Raw genomic sequence first — 24,143 nt, 5'->3', positions numbered from 1 at the left:
ATCACAGACTGCTGAAACTAACCCTAAACAGGATAAATTCAAAGAAAAATACACCTAGGTTTATCACAGACTGCTGAAAAACAAAAATAAAGAGAAATCTTGATATAAGCCTCTTCCAGACATCCCATGGACCCAACACATTAGAGGACTCACCAGAAGAACTCACAGGACTCATAGGCAGTTATACTCACAGTGCTTTATTACGGTGAAAACATATAAAGCTGAATCAGTAGGGGGAAAAGATGCATTAGGTAGAGTCAGGAGGAAACCAGACAGAAGCTTTCAGTCTTCCCTCATAGTGGTCACATGGGATACACTTTTTCTCTGGCAGAGAACTGCATCAACACATGGAAAGTATTAGTGCCCAGCTCACTAAAGCTGACATGAAAAGAAATAATTTAATAACCCTACATCTATTAGAGAAATTGAATTATTTGGGTAGTCATCATTTCTTAAATAGGACATGGAAAATACTAATCATGAAAGAAAAAAAGAATAAATTGGACTTCATCAAAATTAAAACCTTCTGTTATTTAAAAATACCATTAAGAAAATAAGGCAAGTCACAAACCAGGAGAAAATATTGGGCAAAATAACCATAAATCCAGAATGTTTTAAGAACACCTAAAACTCAATGACATGTAACCTGATTTAAATGGGCAAACAACTTATAGAAGCACTTCACAAAAGAAGATATATAGATAGCCAAATAGGTGCATGAAAAGATATTCAACATTAGTCATCACAGAAATGTAAATTAAAACCATGAAATGCCCCTGTAATTATTAAAATTTTTAATGGCTGCACCTGCAGCATGTGGAACTTCCTGAGCTAGGGGTCAAATTGGAGCTGCAGCTGCTGGTCTCTTCCACAGCCATGGCAACACCAGATCCAAATGGCATCTGCGACCTATGCTGCAGTTTCTAACAACTTGAGATCCTTAACCTACTGAGCCAGGCAGGGAATGAACCCACATCCTCATGGACACTATGTTGGGTTCTTAACTTACTGAACCACAATGGGAATTCCTAGAATGGCTAAATTGTAAAAAGGTGATAATATCAAATGTTGACAAGGGTTAGGGGAACTGAAGATCTAATAAATTGTTGCTGGACGTGTAAAATGGTATAGCCATTTTGGAAACAGTTTGGCTGTTGTGTGTGTGTATAAAGTTAAAACATATAGTTATTATATGACTTAGTAACTGTATTCCTAGGTGTTTTACTAAGATAAATAAGAATGTGCCCACCAGAAGGTTTGTATACAAATTGTCCCAATTACTATTGCTGCGTCACCATCCCAAATTTAGTAACATAAAATAATAAAGCCGTTTCATAATGTTTTTGGATTCTATGGATCAGGATTTCAGAAAAGGCAGGTGAAGATGACTTTTCTCTTTCACAGTGTGGCCTCAGCTGAGAAGGCTCAAAGGCTAGGGGTGACCTGACAGCTGGGGGCTAGAATTATATGAAGACTCTCTCACTTACAAGTCTGCTGGTTGATGCTGGTAGTTAATTAAGACTCGGTAAGATTGTCACTGGAGAAATCTACATGTGGTCTTTCCATTGTTACTCTTCTGGCATTTTCACAATACAGTGGATATGTTCCAAGAATAATAGTCCCACAGAAAATCAGGTAGAAGCTTTATCACCTTGTGTGACCTCGCCATAGTATCAAGTTTGCCTAGATTCTACTTGATGAGAGGCATGTCCAAGTCATCTTGTAAGACAATACAGTGTGCCACATGAATTTTTTTTTCTGTTTTAGGGCCGTACCCATGGCATGTGGAAGTTACCAGGCTAGGGGTCGAATCGGAGCTACAGCTGCTGGCCTACTCCACAGCCACAGCAATGCCAGATCCAAGCCGTGTTTGTAATGTGTACCACAGCTCACAGCAACACCAGGATCCTTAACCCACGGAGCAAGGCCAGGGATTAAGCCCACATCCTTATGGATCCTAGTTGGATTCGTTACCACTGAGCCATGATGGGAACTCTGCCACTTGAATGTTTATAGCAGCTTGATTCATGATAGCTCCAAACTGGAAGTAATCCATATGTCTATCAATAGGTGAATAGGTAGACATATTCATAAAAGTTCAGCAATAAAAAAGACAAAGCTATTGATACACTCAGCAGCATGAAAAAAAAAATCTCAAAAATATGCTGAGAGAATGAAACCAGATAAAAGTGTGGATAATATATTATTCCATTTATATGAAATTCTTGAACAGGCTATAGTGATAGCGATCTAGTGATAGAGATCAAATCAGTAGGTGCCTGGGATAAGAGGTTGAGGGATTGACAGGGAGTGATGTATACATAGAGCTGTACACTTAAAATGTTTATATTTTATTGTGTATAAATTATACCTCAAATTTTATTTTTTAATTTATTTCCATGTATTTTTTGGCTGCAGCATGCAGTGGCTTGATGTGGGATCTCAGTTTCCAGACAAGGATTGAACCCATATCACAGTGGTGGAAGTGTCAAATCCTAACCACTAGACTACCAGGGAACTCCCTCAAAGTTAATTTTTTAAAAATTAAAAAAAAAGTTATGAGGGGAGGCAGGAAATAGAAACAACCATACAACTCTTTGAGAAGTTTGAGTGTAAAACAGAAGCAGAGAAATGTGAAAATAGCTGAAGAGGAGGTGAGGTTGAGAGTTTTGGGGGAATGAGTCAGTAGAGAGGGGAGATTCAATTAGGGAGAAAAGGAGACTTGTTGGAGCAGTTTCTTGAGGCAGGCAAGAGAGGATAGTTGTAGTGTGCAATTCAGAGAATTGGCTGTAGATAGTAGAATCATGGACAATTCATTTATGGTACCAGAGGAAAGATGCTTTGGAGTTCCCACTGTGGCTCAGTGGTTAATGAATCCAGCTAGTATCCATGAGGATGTGGGTTCAATCCCTGGCCTTGCTCAGTGGGTTAAGGATCCAGCATTGCCATGAGCTGTGGTGTAGGTCGCAGATGCAGCTCAGATCCTGCATTGCTGTAGCTGTGGCGTAGACCGGTAGCTATAGTTCCAGTTGACCCCTAGCTTGGAAGCTTCCATATGCTGTGGTTGTGGCCCTAAAAAGGAAAAAAAAATACAGATGCTTTAAGGTAGGTAGACATACGGGAGTTTGTGGAAGTTCTCTTCTGGTTGTTCGGTGGGATAGGAATTAAAATCATCAGCTGAGAGTAGAAATGGTAAGATGGTTTTGGAGTTTTGAGGATCAGGTAGAATGCACGAAACAACTAAATAAGAGAGTAGCGAAGTGAATGGACTCTGGGAAGACACTGCATGATTGCCAGGCAGCATTAAGAGCTCACTTCAGGTTCTTGGTCATAAATACTAAGTGTTGCTTTAGTTGTTTTTTCCACCTTGTTTAGCTGCATGGGTGCTGACCTGGACTAGGTGGAGAGTTGGATTTTACCAAAATTGTATTTTTGCTGAAGGACTGAAACAAGTAAGAGCAAAGGAGTTGAGAGAGTATATTCAAAATGGTTATTATAATTGACTAAGGAGTTTGAAATGGGTAAGGAGAGAAAGGGGAAGATTGGGAGGTGACTTTAGTTTCTAGTATGATCAAAAGGTTTTGGGGTCTGGGTACGTAAAAGGGTGTGCTGAAAAGATGAGGAGAAATCAGAATGGGTAATGGGAGTTCCTGTAGTGGCTCAGTGGTTAACGAACCTGACTAGTATCCATGAGGATGTGGTTTCGATCCCTGGCCTCGCTCAGTGGGTCAGGGACCTGGTATTGCTGTGAGCTGTGGTGTAGGTCGCAGATGCAGCTCAAATCCCTTATTGCTCTGGCTGTGGCGTAGGCCAGCGGCTACAGCACCAATTGAACCCCTAGCCTAGGAACTTCCATATTCTGGGGGTGTAGCCCTAAAAAACGGGGGGGGGGTAATGATGGGTAGGGCAGTGTTCTCAAAGTGTAATCTTGAGACCCCCTTGGGATCCTGAAGACCCTTTCATGGGGTCTGCAAGCTCAAAGCTATTTTCGTAACAATACTGGGACAATTATTTGTCTTTTTTACTCCCACTTATGAGTATACAGTGGCTACATGATAAGTGATGACTAATAAAATATGTTATGTGTTCTTGTGCTTTGAATTTTTGTTTTGTTTTTGAATATAGTGAATATCAATTGGATTGGATCCTAGAACAGAAATATGTCAGAGCCTCCATACTTTTTTGAAATTATTTTTTAAAAACAACTTTAAGTTTATAAAAAAGCTACGAAGATAGTACCGAGAATTCCTGTATACACCACACCTACTTTCAGTTTCTCTTGATGTCATCTTATATTACTATTTTACATTGTCATTAACTATTACATTGCTATTAATTAAATTCCAGACTTTATTAGAAATTCACAATTTTTTTTATTTTTGTTTTTTTTTACGGTCATACCTATGGCATATGGACGTTCCCAGGCTCAGGGTCTAATTGGAGCTACAGCTGCTGGCCTACACCACAGCCAGGGCAACACCAGATCCGAGCTGCTTGATCTATGCTGCAGCTCACAGCACCATCTGATCCTTAACCTACTGAGTTAGGGATCGAACCCACAACCTCACAGAGGAAACATTGGATCCTTAACCTGCTGAGCCACAATGGGAACTCCAGATAGTCACCATTTTTTTCATCACTATCCCTTTTCTGTTTTAGGAGACCTTACTGCATTTAGTTGTCCTGTCACCTTAGTCTCTCTGGTCTATAAGAGTCTCTGTCTTTTTTGTTTTTCATGACCTTTTTAGTTTTGAGGAGTTCAGGTCAGATATTTTATAGAATATCCCTCAAACTGAGTTTCCTATTATGTTTCTATCATGGTTATATTGGGTTTATGGCTTTTAAGAAAGAATATCACAGAGGTAAAGTGCCCTTCTTATCATATCAAGGGTATATGATATTCACATGACATCATGGGTGATGCTAACCTTGATTAAGGAAGTGTTTATCAGATTTCTCCACTCTAAAGTTACTATTTTCTCCTTTCCATACTCTCTTCTTTGAAAGCAAATCACTATGTCCAGCCCATTCTTAGTGGGGAGGAAGGGTCTAAATTTCTCCTAGAGGGGGAAATATCTACATATATTATTTGGATTTATTTTGAAAGGAATATTTGTCTTTTATTCTCTAACATCTATTTGTTTATTTAGTCATTTATTCATATCAATATGGTGTCATGTATATTTATTTTATACTCCAGGTAATAATTGACTACTATGTTGTTTGTTTTGTTGCTCAAATTGTTCTAACTTGGACCACTGGGTGTTCTTTCAGGATGGCTCAATATTTAAAAATATAAAATGGCCTTGACCTAAATGTTTGGTGTAGGTTATGATCATAGGATTGAGTTGCTGAGTCAGGAAAGACAATATTGTTGGAAGAAATATTTAGGAATTAAAAGAGTTCAGGGAGTGAGAACAAAAAAATATTAAGATTTTTAAATAAGAGTAATTTGAAAGCATGACAATGAGCTAGAGCTAAAATCATCTAGAAATGAAGGAAAGGGATGGTTGGGATGGGGAAAAATTGATTGATGACAGCTACATGAATTTTGGAACAGCATTGGGTGGATAGTTTGAGGGGAGAGAGAGAGAATGATCTGAAATGGTTATCAGGAGGAAAGAGGATACTTGCTTTATCTCTAGAGCCAGTGGTTTCTTCTGGGGCTGAGAGGAAAAGCTGTCACTCTTTGAGAAGCTTACAGAGAAAGGAGTGTGTTCAGAGAAGAGCCAGGTTTCTTGTTAGAACAGGAGCAAAGTAACATTCAGAGAACTGTTGAAAATATAGAGGATTTTGCTGGTAACCAATTGTCAATTCCATAAGGCACAGTGACAGAGAACCTCTTTCCAGAATTCGGGTGGAATAGGAGACGAAGATAAAGTAGAGGGCATGCAGAGAGTTATAAAGATCACTGTGCAAGGGCTGAGTGTAACCTGGAAACTGTAGTTTCTTGTGGTGACATAAATAGGGATGAAGGGAAAATGACTGGTCCTGGTGGGCCTGAGGCAGGTGTTGGTGGTGAGGCTGTGGAAGTTTCAGAGTAGGGAGGTGTTTTGAGGCCTCCCTTTTGAGCTCTGCAGAGGCAGGTAAAGAAATATGGGGAGGAACAGTTCTCCTGAGTGTGTGTTCATGTGAGCTCAGTAACTGAGGGCTCCCCTTTGATCTCTGTCAAGTGAATCATAGGAGGCCTGGGGCTGTCTGGTGTTACTCATGTAGAATATACACACAGAAAAATGCTCAAATTAAGTATTCAGCTTGGTGAATTTTCACTAACTGAATACACCTGTGTAACCAGCACTTAGGTCAAGAAGCAAAATATTACCAGCACCCAAGAATGAACTCCCTCAAGAGAAACCACTATCCTAACTTTTAACGCAATTGATTAGTTTTGCCTGTTCTTAAAGTTTATATAAGTGTAATTGTATGACATGTACCCTTTTGTTTGCTTTCCTTTCCCCAACATTGTGACATTGATATAGTTATGGTTTGCTTATTCTCATTGTTGTGTAGAACTCCATCTATGATGTACTATGATTTATCCATTCTGTTCTTTTTTTTGCTTTTGGCCTTCCGTGCGTGGAAGTTCCCAGGTCAGAGACTGAACCCATGCTACAGCAGTGACCCAAGTTGCCGCAGTGACAACACCAAATCTTTAACGTACTGTGGCACGAGAAAACTCCCATTCTACTCTTGATGAACACTAGGTTTCTTTCTAGTTTTTTTTTTTTTTGTCTTTTGTTGTTGTTGTTGTTGTTGTTGCTATTTCTTGGGCCGCTCTCGCGGCATATGGAGGTTCCCAGGCCAGGGGGTGAATCGGAGCTGTAGCCACCGGCCTATGCCAGAGCCACAGCAACGTGGGATCCGAGCGGCGTCTGCAACCTACACCACAGCTCACGGCAACGCCGGATCGTTAACCCACTGAGCAAGGGCAGGGACCGAACCCGCAACCTCATGGTTCCTAGTCGGATTCGTTAACCACTGGGCCACGACGGGAACTCCTCTTTCTAGTTTTTGACTGCTTGCAAAAGCTGCTGCTGTGAATGTTCCTGAAAATATCTTTCAGAGAACATATATCCACATTTTCTATGAGGTTTATTCTTATGCATGGAATTGTTAGAGTATGCATGTGTTTAAGCAGAGGATTGCCAAAGAGTTTTCCAAAGTACTGTACCAATTTATATCCACTCTAGCTGTGTGTGAATGTTCTGGTTGCCTCATACCTTTTTCAACACTGGTATTACCTTTTTCATTCTAGTTATACTTGTAAGTGTGTGTGTGTGTGCGTGTGTGTATTATTTCCTTGATGACTAATGAAGTCAAACACCTTTCATATGTTAAGTTTCCATTTGGATAAGTGTTGTGCTTGCTTTTCCTATTGAATTTTCTGTCTTTTTCTTAATAGTTTATGAGTTCTTTATGTGTTTTGGATATGAGACTTTTGTCAGCTATGTGAATTACAAATATCTTCTCCAATTCAATGATTTTTGCGTTTTCATTCTCTTAATGGTATCTTTTGATGAATAGAACTTCTTCCTGTTTCCTCTCCAGTTTTATTGAGGTATGATTATCAGATAAAAATTGTATATATTTAAGGTGTATGTGATGTTTTGATATATTCCAATCTAGCTGATTAACATATCTCTCACCTCACTTAGTTAACATTTTTGGTGTGTGTGGTGTACTCTCTTAGCAAATTTCAAGTACACGTTATTAACTGTTGTTACCATGCTTACATTACCAGGTTACCAGAACTGTTTCATCTTATAACTGAAAGTTTATACTGTTTGACCAACATCTCCCCCAACTCCCCACCCTTGGAAACCACCATTTTATTCTCTGTTACCATGAGTTTGACTTTTTTGGATTCCACATGTAAGTGAGATCTGGCAATATTTAGTATTTGTCTTTCCTTGTCTCTGGCTTATTTAACTTAGCATAGTGTTGTCCCCCATGTTCATTCATGTTGTTGCAAATGGGGCAGGATTTTCTTCTTTTTAAGGCTAAATAATAATTCCATTGTGTGTGTATCACCTTTTCTTTATCCATTCATCTATTGGCAGTCAGAGTTTCTTACTTTTAATGAAATACAATTTATCTCCTTTTTTTTTTTAACTCCTTTATGGTTAGTATTTTTTTGCCTGATATTTTAAAAAATTTTGCCCAGGAGTTCCCGTCGTGGCGCAGTGGTTAACAAATCCGACTAGGAACCATGAGGTTGCGGGTTCGATCCCTGCCCTTGCTCAGTGGGTTAAGGATCCAGCGTTCCCGTGAGCTGTGGTGTAGGTTGCAGACGCGGCTTGGATCCTGAGTTGCTGTGGCTCTGGCATAGGCTGGCAGCTACAGCTCCGATTCGACCCCTAGCCTGGGAACCTCCATATGCCGCAGGAGTGGCCCAAGAAATAGCAAAAAGACCAAAAAAAATTTTTTTTTGCCCATAACCTCCAAGTTATGAAGGTATTCTCTTATGTTTTCTTCTAAAAGCTTTGTTTTACTTTTTAAAATAAGATATAGTATTGAACTGCAACTGACTGGTTTTTGGGGGGGGGTTTTTTTGTCTTTTTGGGGCCTCACCCATGACATATGGAGGTTCCCAGGCTAGGGGTCGAATCGGAGCTGTAGCCTCTGGCCTACACCACACAGCAATGCCAGATCCCATCCATGTCTGTGATCTACACCACAGTTCATGGCAACACTGAATCCCTAACCCACTGGACAAGGCCAGGGATCGAACCCATATCCTCATGGATGCTAGTTGGGTTCATTAACCGCTGAGCCATGACGGGAACTCCCAACTGCAACCACTTTTGCAAATGGTATGAGCTAGTAGGTTATGGTTCTCTCCTCACCTCCACCCCATGTAGCTGTCCAGCTGATGTAGCCCCATTTTTTATAAAGACCACCTTTTCCCAACTGAATTACAGTGTCACTTCTATTATAAATCAGGTGACCATGTATGTGTAGGTCGATATTCTATTCTGTCCCGTTGGGTTTTTTGATAATGATAATATGGTAATTCCTGATGATAATACCACGCTGGCTTAATCACTATGATTGTGGTAAGTTTTGTAGTTAAGTCTTGATATTTAGAAGCCTAAGTTCTCCAGCTCTGTTGTTCTTCAAGATTGCTTTTTTTTTTTTTTTTTTTTAACTTTACCCATGGCATATGGAAGTTCCTGGGCCAGGGATTGAACCCACACCACCACAGCAGTGATCCCCAGCCCCTGCAATGACAACGCCAGATCCTTAACCTGCTCACCACAAGGGAACTTTTGCTTTGACTATTCTTGATCCTTTTGCATTTTGTTTATTCCTTTTAACATTTTAAAAATTAGTCTTAATTTTAACTAGAGAATTATTTTGAATTTTTGTAAAAATTCTACCTCTCCAATTCTGTGTAACTTGGTGTAGTGTGGTCCTATTTGTGATTGCTTCCTATCCTAATTAAATAAACAGTGGATAATACAAAAGAAAACTCATGTACATTTATGTTTACTTTGCTTCATTTTGCTTCACAAACATGTATAACAGGATAAAAATAAGTAGATCTAGGTAGAAAGAAAATTGGGTAAGTGTATAACATAAAATGATAGATAAGCTTAATCCTGGTCTGCTTTTTTTTGTTGTTGTTGTTTGTGGACAGAGTTAAGACAGAAACTCTGATTCCCATTTTATTAAAATCAAAGCAAAGAGAATCCATTATGAGATTCACAGTATCTATAATATAAAAACAAACCAGTCACTCTAAAGTAGAGTTTTCCCTGGTGCTAAAAAGTGAAGATGAGAATGTTCTCCTTTGGATTTTAAAGGGGATAACGTGATCTAGCAGGCTTTTCAGTAACAGTTGGGACATAATTCCAAAGCTCAGCTTATCTGAATGGACAGTTCTATTAAATCAGTAATATGGTACAAATACATGATTTTTTAATAGTCTGTCTTGATCCAAGGATAAAATTTAGAATTTAAAAAAGGGCAATTTTTTATCCTAAAAAAAAAAATGCATATCTCTCAAGTAATTGTTCATGAATGAATGTATGAATGAATATATATATATTTTTTTTTCTTAACCATTGTTTTTTTAATATAATCTACACAACAGAAACTTTAGAATGTATTTGTCACAGCTTCCTCTGTCCCTGTCTCACTGTAACAAAGCATTGGAATGGAATTATTATTTAATTAATAAATTTATTAAAGCCAAAGTACATTTTCAGAGAGGGAGAGAGGACTCATGTATGCACCGGTTAAAAAGAGGGCCTGGAGTTCCCGTCGTGGCGCAGTGGTTAAAGAATCCGACTAGGAACCATGAGGTTGCGGGTTCGGTCCCTGCCCTTGCTCAGTGGGTTAACGATCCGGCGTTGCCGTGAGCTGTGGTGTAGGTTGCAGACGCGGCTCGGATCCCGCGTTGCTGTGGCTCTGGCGTAGGCTGGTGGCTACAGCTCCGATTCGACCCCTAGCCTGGGAACCTCCATATGCCGTGAGAGCGGCCCAAGAAATAGCAACAACAACAACAAAAAAAAGACAAAAAGACAAAAAAAAAAAAAAAGAGGGCCTGAATTCACTCCGCTGTAGTCTTTATAGCCCACAGTGTGACCTGAGTGGAGACCCAGTTTGATCTTCTGATTGGTCTTGGGCAGGATACCTTATTTGCATGGGGAACAGGTTGCATGGTGGCGGGTTGAGGAAGAGGCCACATTCCTTCTCTAGCAGGAAGTGAGCAGCCCAGGTTGGTCAAGTTGGGGAAAGGGGCATTACAATGAGACGTGGCCAGAGGCTTTTAGGTTTAATCTCCTTGGAGGGGACTTGAAGCCTGTAACATACTCTTTGCAAGAATCTGTGTTGTTCATTAAGACGTATCTGTGTACATTGATAGACATCTGAGCAGAAGCTCTAGAGTTGATATTCTTTAATAGTAATATTGCATAGTAATAACACTTTATTGTCAGGTACATTATTTACATTTTTCATTTAATTATGAAATGAAATTTACATTTTTAAAATTTAATTCTCACAATAACCCATTTAAAGTAGGTACTGTGGTTATCCCTATTTCACAAATGAGAAAAGTAAGGCAAATAACATGCCCAATAAGTAAGAATAGAATCAAGATTCAAGTTCTGTCAATTCTGCTTTGGTTTCCTACCACATGATAATGCTGATGAAAATTAAGAAAGTAAGAAGAATTTTAAGTCTAACTCTCATAAAGATGGTTGGGTGAAGAAACCAACATTGTACTTTGAAAAGTTTTGCTTGAGATAAATTTGTTTTGCATTTCCTTTAACTTCCTTTTTCCCTTCTTTTTACTTAGGTACATTCCAATCTTCTGAATAGTTATTGTTGAATATCGTTATTATCTTGGATATTACCACTTTTATTTCTTTTTTATGAATATTAAACTTTCAGGGAACCAAGTGGCTTGGCTAGATAGATTGTTACTGTTGTAAAGAACTGAAATTAAGCAAATTAAATTACTTTAATATTTTCTATAAAGTCAATTTTGGATGATGTCTTTTTATATTTTCACAGTTTTAAAATGTATTCTGCAGTTTTCTTAAGATGCATTATCTATTTGGAATTATCTAATTGAAACTGGGGGAACATGTCCAGGATGTTTTACAGCTGGCATTACTGAAAGCCGAATGAAAATTGTAGAGCCAGTTTCATCATGTTATGATATTTATACTTTTGTCCTAATTCTTACATTTTACTGCTTGTTTGTACACATTGGTTTTGAAATGAACCCAGTAATTTATGTTTGAAATTGCTTTAATATCACAAGCAGCAAAGTAGCCAAATTTTATAGGATTACTTTTACCCTTGGTAATCTGACTATAAAGAAAATGTATTCAAAATTTTAATTTTTCTGTGTAAATTTTCAGGTTGAAGGTTTAGAACAGATGTGGAAAGATGTTTACTTCAGAGAAAGGGGTTGTGGAGGAATGGCTGTCAGAGTTTAAGGTAATATATGTTGTTTTAATATCATAATTATATTCCCAAGAAGTTTTGTCTGGGATTTGTTTACATTCCAGTGGCTTAAAAAAACAAACAGAAGGCTAAAAAGCTAAATATCTGTGGAAGCCAAAATATGTTCCAAAAATCTTAATAGGGAGTTATTTACACATAGTCATCTTTTCTAGGAAATTGATTCCTATTTTTTCCAAGTGGTTTAAAGGTTTATTTTCTCCCTTTTATGGTAATACCCCAAAGAATGGTTAAAGTCTCTGAAAGTTATTCTCTCCAACTACCATCAAAGATTCACTGTTGAAATATCTCTCCCAGTCTGGGGGGGCAGTGGTCGTGATCAACAATGAGAAGATGGGGAGATATTTGTCCAACTTTCCATCAGTGGACCTTTCTCTAGTCAGCTGACCAAATGCCTGCATAAGGGATGTATAACTTTTGGTTAGTTGATGAAGAAAATAAAACTGTTTTCTTATCTCATGAACTCTTCTTTATAACAGCTAAAATTGTGTTCCTTTAAACAGTTAACTACCTTCTTTTTGTCCTCTGGGTTTTATTACACTTAACATTGTGTTATGTGAGCTTCTGGATCATGAACCACAGGAATGAAGGATTTGGACTGAAATTGTCATTGTTTTTGTCCAGCCCAGTTAGCCTCAGATCTTGGACAAAAATCAGACTTTTTTTTTCTGGCCACGAGCATAGCATGCAGAAGTTCCCAGGCCAGGGATCAAACTCACTCCACAGCAGTGACCTGAGCCACAGCAGTGACAACATTGGATCCTTAACTCACCGAGCTACCAAGAACTGCAAAAGTCAGACTTACTGGCCTGTTTCAGTAAGGGAGACTATACAGTAGGTACCATGTAGGCATCTCACCAAAGAAAGGAAAAAATAAAACTGTTAAAGAGTTTGGAGGACAGGTGTAGTTTAGACGAAATTTAAATGAAACAGTATTTTAATGGGCTCAGAACAAAGCAGAGCTATGGGTAAGGGGTGAAAATCTGGCCTGATCTGTGATATAGACCCAGAGTCATATTGTCTTAGAAACTACACAGTTAGCATCTATGTGGAATGTCGTGGTCAGAAACCTCTTATCTGAGCCTGCTTCTCTGTGTCTAGGTGACTTAGATCCTCCAAAAAGGGATATTTTATTCTTACTGAAATATGTTTAAGCAGCAAAGTTGTTTTTTCTTTTATTTCCTTGTTTTAAAATTTTTTTATTGTAGTTGATTTATAAAAGTTCTGTCAATTTCTGCTGCATGGCAAAGTGACCCAGTTACACATACATATATATGTATGTGTATGTGTATATACATGTATATATACATATATATATATATACACCTTCTACATATATGTAATGTATATACCTCCTACATATATATGTATATATCTTCTTTTTCTCACATTATCCTCTATCATGTTCTATCACAAATGACTGAATATAGTTTCCCATGCTATGCAGCAGGACCTCATTGCTTATCCATTCTAAATGCAGTAGTTTACATTTACTAACCCCAAACTCTCAGTCCATCCCACTCCCTCCCCCTCTCCTTTGGCAACCACTAGGTTGCTTTTCGCATCTGTTTCTGTTATGTAGATAGGTTCATTTAGACAGCAAAGTTTTTGGTATCTATGATTTTAGATAACAAGACTTCTCACTTAGTAAGAATACAGTAGTCACTCAAAAAAAGGTTGTTATGACACTTTTCAGCTGTGGTATGTCCTTGAGAAAAGTAGTGTTTCCTGTTAATTTTGTAGCTGGCCTTACCTGTCATTATTATCTTATCCTAGTGAATGACCAAAATTTTCACTTTGTCAGCTTTTATAACCATGAATTGAGTATCCTTCTATGGATCCCTTAACTCATCATAAAGTGATGTGGGATATTATGAGAGTAAACTGTTTACAGTGCCTTCTACATATTTTAATAGTTTGTTTAAATTTTGTATGTGCCTTTTTTTTTCCTACGTATGTTGTGTTTTTTAAGCTTTTTTTCTGCTTCAAGAGTGTTTTAACGCAGTTTGTTATCTTAATTTTTTTGGCAAGTTGATGAAAATTGTTGTTGAACATTCGAGTACCACTTCTAGAGAATTCTTATGTTTCATAGTGAAGTAAAAATTGTAAAAGCAAGTAGAGCCTGTTAGCTACCCTTTAATATGGGAGTTGTGGCAAGAAGTCGTGATACCCTTTGGCTGTGAAGTCAGAAACCCTTTGGTCCCATCTGTTTATTATCTTCCTCTTCTGGAAAGAAAACTTTTCCTTTAGGAGAAGGGGAGTAAAATCCAGGATTTTATTTCCTCATGAAATAAAAAGTTATTTAACTTTCCTCTAACCCTCAAAGATTAAATTTACCTAATTTTCAATCAATTTCATGTAACAAATGATTTGTATTATTGTCAAGTATAGGGGAAGATATTTCTTATTCCTTGGTTTATTGGGTATGCATTTCTGAAAATTATTTTGAATTATGTTAATGTGTGTTGAATTCAGCTTTGCTTATGTCTGATAAAGAGATTAAGGTTACCAGGCAAAATCAGCAGCACACTAAAAGTAATAGAACATTGGGGTTTCTGTTGTGTCTCAGTGGTTAACCAATCTGACTAGCATCCCTGGGCACGTGGGTTCGATCCCTGGCCTCGCTGAATGGGTTAAGGATCCGGTATTGCTGTAAGCTGTGGTGTAGGTCTCAGATGTGGCTCGGATCCCACGTTGCTGTGGTTGTGGCTGTGGCACAGGCCAGTGGCTACAGTTCCCATCTGACCTCTAACTTGGGAACCTCTATACGCTGTGGGTGTGGCACTAAAAAGACAAATATAAAAACAAAAAATAAAAGCAGAAGATAGGAAAGTGTATGAGAACAAATCTCTTAAGTATACTTTTAAAATTAGAGTATCTTGTCTTTTGAAATAATTCGTGATGTTAAGTACATATTTTGGTTAAAATATTTAAGAAATAAAGTTTAGAGATTATTTATCTATCTATGTCTCTGCTTGGTTGTTTAATTAAATAACCATGGTGCTAATCAGGCAAAGGTCATCATGGTTGATAAAATAAGTGGTGGTAGAGAGTACATGGGGCTGTGAAGTCAGAAACCCTTTGGTCCAATCATAATTTTTTCCACTAGGCAGTTTTATGATGCTGGACAAATCACATAACTTCCTTGGCTCTCAGTATCCTCATCAGAAAAACTGAAATAGGTGGTCTGTGAAAATAACTTTCACTCTGTACTGTTCCATGGTTACAGTCTGAACTCGCAACCTCATAATCTCACTCAGCATTCCCTCAGGTGCACAGAGACAGCACAATATGCTTTGTGAAAAATTTTTTTCCTTTGGAAAAACTATTATCTACTCTACCTACGTGTTCTCATTAATATTTTCTTAGAAGGCATTCCCATTGTGGCTCAACAGGTTATGAACCCAAGTAGTATCCACGAGGATGAGGGTTCGCTCAGCTGGTTAAGGATTCGGCATTGCTGTGAGCTGTGGTATAGGTTGCAGACTCAGCTTGGATCACGCATTGCTGTGGTGTAGACGGGCGCTACAGCCCCAATTCAACCCCATCCTGGGAACCTCTATATGCTGCAAGTGCAGCCCTGAAAAGACAAAACAAAACAAACAAAACCTCTTCATATTATAAACAAAGTGATTAGATTCATTATTTTAAGATTTCATGAATAGTTAATTCAGTCTCTATTTTTTCAAACATTTATTTGTAAAATATTATCTTTCAGATGGTATCGTGTTTTCCCTAATGTTATGTGTAGATTTATCCAGCAGATTTTTCAGACTCCTAATTTTTGAAATTTTTCTGGTAGTCACTGAATCTCAATATATGACTCAGAATCTAGTCTTATGTGTGATGTCGTTGGACAGAGTTGTTTTATTTATTGGTTCTCCACCCATCTGTCCGTCTTCATTAATTCTCTTCTACCCAACCCATATCACCTCCTTACGTTTCTTAAAAGCCATCTGTCAAGTGATACTTTAATATGAAGCATCTGTCTTCTTCAAATTTTGCCAAGACTTATTTCCTAACATAATTTCCCATTATTACATCTTTTGTCTCCAGATATGCCTTCTGAAAAATGAGAAAGTTTAGCTGGTATTTAAGAAGGCCAGTACTTTGAACTGGTGCAGTACAAGAATATTTAAAGGATTGCTGTAACAATATTTAAATCCGTAGGCTCCTTTAGATAAGGTTTTCAAAGCAGTGTTCATAAGCACAGTGATTGTATTTTCTTTCCTTCTATAGAAGCAAGTAACTTTTCCCACATTCACAAAATGAAATAATGACAGAGTTGTGGTAAAATGTAATAGTTCACTATACTAATTTCATTTAGCAATAGTAGTCTAGGCCCAGGGTATTTTCTAGAGCTTACCTTTTCAGAAAAGAGATATCTTTTTGCTTTAGGCTGTTTCATAAAAAATGTTTTACTCATGATTGGTGCATAAACTGAAAATTGTAATTCATTTTTTAAATGACTGTTCTGGTTTTATCCTAGATGGTGTATGTAATAATATTTCTATTCACTAATTTTTTTTGAGATTTATATTTCAATTCACTTACTTTAAAATTTTACATTTAGATGCACCTGTGCACACACACACACACGCATACACACATTAAATTGTTTTGTATATATGATTTAGATTCATCATTATCATTCAGGAGATTAGAAATCTCTGGTTTATTTGACTATTATATAAATTATATAAATTTCATATAAATCCCACCAATATTGGGTTGCACTTGATCAAATAACGGAAATGGAATGTTGCCTGGAGATCTTTTGTTACATGCTTTTGAAATATTGAAGAAAGCTCTAACCTCCTCTTTATGTAAGCTGCTAGAGTGAAACCTCCCTGCTCTCCACTCCCTTGAGAATAGCAGAAAACTGCCAGGTAGTTCACATTTATTTACTTACCATTCTGGTAAACAAAACTATCTTATTAAATTAAAAAAAGAGTCTACTAATTTTATATATATCCTAAAGTGAAATGTGACCTATTTTTAAAGAATCTACCGAAGAGTAAATGGTAATAGTATTTATTTCGTATTTTGTTCATTAATAGTAAATATCTTCAGCAAAGGTTTGAGTATGAGGCCTTGTGCTGAATGCTGTGTATGCAGAGAGGAGATGGTTCTTGCTCTCAAGGAGTTCGCAGTAAAGTAAAAATAAATCAAATGTCCTTATAAAATTTTATGCAGTTTAATTTTCTGTCTCTTTAGGCGCACATACACCTATGTACATTAACTAACCCATTTTTTTAAAAACTATAACCCATTTTAAATCATGAAATACTAGAATATGGGGCATGTAAGAAAGAGTGTATATCTTAGAATGACTAATAGCAATATCTGCTGTAGGATTAATATCATTGATTAATTGGTTGATTGAAATAAGTAATTTTCATGGGGAAAAATAATGACTTGGGAGATAGAAGTTGTTAAGGAAGGGGTATACTCTAGAAGGATAGGTTTTTATCATTTGTTATAATGAAGTGTTTTGTTTTGTTTTTGTTTTTTTCATATTTCCCTGCTACTTTTACCCCAAACTGTCCAACTTAACTACTGGAGTTTTCTCTCTTCTCATTCCTCTCTGATCATGGTGTCCTTTCCAAGAGGGTGGTTCTGCCAAGTTGTAATTAGTGTGTCAGTATTTTAAATGTTGTTAAGAAAACAAGTTTGTTGGTAGTGTGACTATTTTTTCTCCAGTTCTGAGAAGTCAAAAATTTCCTCCAATTCTGTAAAGGAGAATAATCTTACGTAACTGAATGGTCATAACATGTTACTCAGGAGTTACTTTGATAGACGATCTGTGGCTTTGAAGTTTGAAACATTAGATCCTTATACAATAGGTTTATTAAGAAGCCGGATAAAATATTGCTAATGAGATCAGTAACTTATATAATGCTGCAAAAAATATATTTTTGGCTTTACAAATTATTTGTATTCTCACTTCTAACCCCAAACTGTGATCAAAGATGAAGTGTTGATATTAATTTATGTCCCTGTTGATGCTGAGAATTAAACATTTTTGTTGTATTTTTACAGTTTTTTTGTTGAGATATAATTCACAAAATGAAAAAATGCATTGTTTCAGGGTTAAAATGCAATGGTTTTACAATGTTGTGCCACTAACACTAGCATCTAATTCCAGGACATTTCCATCCCCCCAAAAAACACTTCACGCCAGTTAGTCATTCCCAATTCTCTTCCCTCACAAGTCCCCCTCCCCCAGTCTCTGGCAACACCTAATCTACTTTCTGTATATGGATTTGCCTATTCTGGACATTTCAGAAAAATAAAATGTGTTTTTTTGAATTTGTTTAGACACTACCAGAAACATCTTTACCAAGTTATGCTACAAATTTGAAAGACAAGAGTTCTTTAGTTTCATCTCTCTATAAAGTTATCCAGGAGCCACAAAGTGAGGTAAGTACTCTCACAGTTTATTGTGCTAGTGGTATTCATTTGATTGGTTTTTAATGTTTTATTGTGAAATATAAGAAGAATATATGTTTAAAGAACTGTAATATATATTCTGAAGTGTTTAGCTGATTGCTTTTGAGAAATGAATAGAAGGATAAGAGAATACTTTATGTTCAGTAAAGTGGCGGAATAAAAAAATTATGATTGGAGTTCCCAGAGTTCCCGTCGTGGTGCAGTGGTTAACGAATCCGACTAGGAACCATGAGGTTGCGGATTCGATCCCTGGCCTCACTCAGTGGGTTAAGGATCCAGCGTTGCCGTGACCTGCGATGTAGGTCACAGACTTGGCTCAGATCCCGAGTTGCTGTGGCTGTGGTCTAGGCTGGCAGCTGTAGCTCCAATTCAACCCCTAGCCTGGGACCTTCCATATGGTGCACCTTCCATATGGTGCACCTTTCCATATGCCAAGGGTGTGGCCCTACCTAAAAAACAAAAACAAAAGACAAACAAAAAAAAGAAAATCAAAGGTGAGTAGCACACAGTTTTTATCCCAAATGAGGAAAGGGAGAAAGTAAGTAAACACATGCTTTCAAGGCAATGCTTAATTGAGTCTAGATGGTTTCACACATATTTCCCGGGTGTAGAAGGTAAAAGGACATTGTAAGCCATAGGGGTAGTATATGGAGGCCTGAGAAAATGCAAGAAATTTAAGGAGTAGCAAGTAGTTTGCTATGTCTGTGTCTCTTTAGGCACACATACACCTATATACACTAATTATAACCCAGTCCTTTCCTCTTTTCTCTGCCTACTCCCCACATTTCTTTTTTTTTAGATAGCAAATATAGTTAGAAGATGACAAAATGATCTATACTGCAGATTCTGATGCTTATAAATCCCACCATTCATAGTAGAAATAGATAGAGATTGGAAATAGCATGGACAGCAAGTATGCTAATGCAGTAGTTAACAAGAAAGGATACGCTCTTGGGAAATGAAGCTGCAAAGAGGTTTAGGTTGTTTAGTTGGGCTTTGAATTCCATCGTAAGTAGTTTAGGCTTATTTTGCGTCGATAACTTGACCAGATTATTGTTTTAGGAAGATGAGTATGTGGAGGATAGATTGGAAATGGAAGCAAGAAGACTAGGAGGCTATGACGACAGTGTAAGAGGGGGCTGCGGAGAACCTGGACTAGGGTAGTGTCAGTGGGAATGGAAAGAGGTGGGGTAGAGAGGAGGGTATGAGGTGTGCAATTCCTTTTATACTGAGTTTGTTAGGTGAAATGATAGACTGTAATACTACTCTAATCCTATTATCCAGTGGTAAAACAACTTGCACCCTGGAGTTTAGTGCTTTATGGACCTACATACCTTGGGATGAAACCATCAAAGCTAGTCTTTTGTTATTTGAGTAGGTAACCTCTTTTGGAGGGGGTCTAGAATAACCTGGCTTCTACTGGTCATGCTATAAAGTTTACATGATTTTTTTTTTTTTTTTTTTTTTGGCTTTTTAGGGCCACACCCTTGGCATATGGAAATTCCCGAGCTAGGGGTCAAATTGGAGCTACAACTGCTGGCATATGCCTCAGCCACAGCAACACCAGATCCTTAACCCACTGAGCAAGGCCAGGGATCAAACCCGCATCCTCGTGGATCCTAGTCGGGTTTGTTAACCACTGGGCTTCTAAGGGGACTCCATCATGAATGAATTTTAAGTGCTGAGAAAAAGAATAGAGATTATATTGACAAGACAAAAACTTTATTTTTTTTTATTTTTTTGTCTTTTGCTATTTCTTGGGCCACTCCCGCAGCATATGGAGGTTCCCAGGCTAGGGGTCCAATTGGAGCCACAGCTGCCAGCCTATACCACAGCCATAGCAATGCAGGATCTGAGCTGCATCTGCAGCCTACACCACAGCTCATGGCAATGCCAGATCCTTAACCCAACTGAGAGAAACCAGGGATCAAACCTGCAACCTCATGGTTCCTAGTCATATTTGCTTCTGCTGCACCACAACGAGAACTCTGACAAATTTCTGATAGGCTAGTCTGGTTCATAGCATTTCTTTTATTCAGATGACAGTGAATAGACCTCTCATGGTACTGAGCTGTATTTCTCAAACTACTTGTGCTTAAAATTTTTTTTTCTCAATATCACAGACCAATAGGTGTACCTAATGTGCATGACACATGTACAACTCACATCACATGTGAGGTACCACCCAAATTTGATAACTCCCAACTAATCTATAATCTGTTTGATAAGTCTGCTGATCACCCACATGGATGTTGCAGCCATACCAAGTTGCTGTAAAAGTTTTTAAATCTTTCCTCTCAATTTCTGGATTTATATTGTTGGGGACTGATAACAGTTTGTAGATGGTCTTCAGTCCATGGACTGTACTTTCAGAAGCACTGGTTTAGGAACTTTTGCATGTAAGTTTATTTTATGCTTTTAGTCTGATGGATGTGCTAAAGACAGTGTGTATTCTGTATTCTTTGTGTGTGTGTGTGTGTGTGTGTGTGTGTGTGTGTGTGTGTCTTTTTGCCTTTTGCAGCGCTGCTCCCACAGCATATGGAGATTCCCAGGCTAGGGGTCTAATCGGAGCTGTAGCCACTGTCCTACGCCAGAGCTACAGCAATGTGGGATCCGAGGAGCTGTGTCTGTGACCTACATCACAGCTCACAGGCAATGCCGGATCCTTAACCCACTAGGCGAGGCCAAGGATCGAACCTGCAACCTCAGGGTTCCTAGTTGGATTTGTTAACCACTGCGCCACAATGGGAACTCCTGTATTCTGTATTCTTAAAAAGACAGCTCAATCTTAAAAAATATACTTAGAAATGCTTCTAAAATATAACAGTGTAATCTACTTTAACATCATAATCTTTCTTTTGCTCTTTAGATTATTTTGTACCTTAACTGGGAGATATTCTTAAAAGGTTGATATCATTGTATTCTGGCATTTTTGAAATTTGGAATCTTAGTTATGCTGTTATTTGAAGTCTGGGAAATTTGGTATTTGGATTTTACTAAGAGTACTTTTTCATTATTCAGTCTAATTCATTTAATAAATATTTATTCAGCACATATAATATGCCAGAAATCAGTTAGAAATGTGTAATGAACAAAATAGAACAAATTCTTGATCTTATGGATTAGAACTTGTATTGTGGTAGGTGAGATAAACATAAAACTAATACCTAAATGTGTAATACAAATTCAGTTAGTGATAAAACTGTGAAGATAAATAAAGTAGAGGAAGTATGTGTTGTGACTGAGGAGGTGACAGTTGAATCTTGGTGGAATGCATTAGAGAAAGAAAATAAAACTGGGGTAAGAGCTCTCCAAGAGAGAAAATAGTGAGTGCAAAGGCCCTGAGGTAGGGATATGTGGTGGGCTCGAGAAACTACTAAGAGGCAGTTTATAGATACAATGACGTTTACTTGACCAGTGCTTTTAATTGATATAGCTTTAAAATAGGCATAGAATTAGAGGCTAACAGCGCTCAAGTCTGCTATGAAACCAGCTGTTTTTTGAAAGCCACATAAAATCTTTTTGGTTTTATAGGCATAGGGAGCCCAGAGTGAGGAGAGGTCAGTTCATCAGCTGCTGGCACCTGAATAGTAGCTTTCTTCCATATCTTTTCTGTAGGTTTTCTCCATATCTTTTTCCTATGCATATTCTCAGTAATTCTTGTTCAGTGCAGAAAAGTTTAGAAGATTCTCTTGTAAATTTACCCAAACTTAACTCTTTTCTATCTTCTGTGCTTACTTTAGTGATTTAAAGGCATTTTTATGTCACATTTCTATTACCATTAAAATTCTTTTAGGATACAGACTTCTTATGAATGTACCTGAATTGTTTTAGAATTCAGCATGCATTTTATTATTATTACTAATTTTTTTTTGGTCTTTTTGTCTTTTCTAGGGCCACACCCATGGCACATGGAGGTTACCAGGCTAGGGGTCTAATCAGAGCTGTAGCCACCAGCCTACACCAGAGCCACAGCAGAGCGAGATCCGAGCTGTGTCTGTGATCTACACCACAGCTCACAGCAATGCTGGATCCTTAACCCACTGAGCAAGGCCAGGGATCGAACCTGCAACCTCATGGTTCCTAGTTGGATTCTTTTAACCACTGAGCCACGATGGGAACTCCAGCATTCATTTTAGAAGGGAAAGAAGTTAATAATGATTAGACCATAAAAAGGCCATTTAACACATGAAAGTATACTTGAGGTGCACTTCTCTCTTAATAGTACTATAAAACCTACACATCAGGTGTAACGATGTTGCCATGAGAAAATACGTTCAAAAATTCATAGAAATATACCATGTTCTATTGCTCCAATATTGTCTCAAATATATGCAGGTTAAATAAGTCAAATACTGCCTGTGAGTTTCCCACATTATATATTGTTTTATTCTTTTCTGACATTTTTCAGGCATCTTTACAAAGGAGTTAAAAAGCTTTGCTCCAGTCTGACCTTTGCAAGCTGTGTGATTTTGGATTATAAAAGATAGCTTCTTTGTCTCAATTTCCTTATGTAAAAAGTATCCATGAGAATAATGACATTCTATCCTGTAGTATTGTGGGAATTAAATGGGTTCATGTGTGTGAAATACTTTGCAAGCTGTAAAACCCTGCACAGAGGGTGTTCCCGTTGTGGTGCAGTAGAAATGAATCCTACCAGTATCCACGAGGATGCAGGTTTGATCCCTGGCTTTGCTCAGTGTGTTAAGGATCTGGCTTTGCCAGGAGCTGCGGTGTAGGTCATAGATGGAGCTTGGATCTAGCATTGCTGCGGCTGTGGCGTAGGGTGGCAGCTGCACCTCTGATTTGACCCCTAGTCTGGGAGCTTCCATATGCCGTGGTTGCAGCCCTAAAAAAGCAAAAAACAAAAAACGAAAAAACAAAAAATGCTGTATAGATACTGGTATCTATCTCTAGTGGTTGATATGCATAATTTCATTGCAATACATACCTTCTGCATTCCTTTTGGTACTGCTTTATAAACCAAAACTCCTTTTTTTTTTTTTTTTTTTTTTTTTTTTTTTTGTCTTTTTTGCTATTTCTTTGGGCCGCTTCCGCGGCATATGGAGGTTCCCAGGCTAGGGGTCGAATCGGAGCTGTAGCCACCGGCCTACGCCAGAGCCACAGCAACGCAGGATCCGAGCCGCGTCTGCAACCTACACCACTAGAGCTCACGGCAACGCCGGGATCTTTAACCCACTGAGCAAGGGCAGGGACCGAACCCGCAACCTCATGGTTCCTAGTCGGATTCGTTAACCACTGCGCCACGACGGGAACTCCCCAAAACTCCTTTTATTCATTTATCTTTTTCTTTTTTAGCCACACCTGAGGCATATGGAAGTTCCCAGGCTAGGGATCAAATCTGAGCTATAGCTGTAGCCTACACCAGTGCATGAGGGTGGGGATTGAACCTGCATTACTACAGAGACAATGCTGGATCCTTAACCTGCTGTGCCACAGTGGGGACTCCCGAAAACTCCTTTTAATTTTGGACTTTAAACTAGTTCAAAAGGCCTTTGGGAGCATTTTGATTAAAATTGATTATGTGTTCATTCAGACTATCAAATAAATTTTCAACATAAAGTTTCACAATTTTGCAGATACTTGTTAGACTATATCAAGAGATTTAATCAAAGCTTTCCCAGATATTTAGAGATGAGGGATGTCACACTATAATACAAGATTTTTGACCCTTGTCCCCAAAGAAAATT

General features: G+C 38.0%; 1 protein-coding gene across 3 annotated transcripts in view; it reads left to right on the top strand.

Moving 5' to 3' along the window:
• The window catches only part of FAM126A (family with sequence similarity 126 member A), a 92,586-nt gene that overhangs the window by 32,587 nt on the left and 35,856 nt on the right, over positions 1-24,143 (top strand). For all 3 annotated transcript variants that reach the window (XM_003357473.4, XM_005656687.3, XM_013989579.2), the window contains exons 2-3: positions 11,877-11,955; positions 18,301-18,402. In XM_003357473.4, the coding sequence (XP_003357521.1) occupies positions 11,905-11,955; positions 18,301-18,402 (153 nt within the window). In that variant the 5' untranslated portion in view covers positions 11,877-11,904. The remainder of the gene's footprint in view (positions 1-11,876; positions 11,956-18,300; positions 18,403-24,143) is intronic.

The sequence above is a fragment of the Sus scrofa genome, chromosome 9, assembly GCF_000003025.6.
Source record: "Sus scrofa isolate TJ Tabasco breed Duroc chromosome 9, Sscrofa11.1, whole genome shotgun sequence".
Lineage (NCBI taxonomy): Eukaryota > Metazoa > Chordata > Mammalia > Artiodactyla > Suidae > Sus > Sus scrofa.
This window is presented reverse-complemented; position numbering and strand designations above follow the sequence as displayed.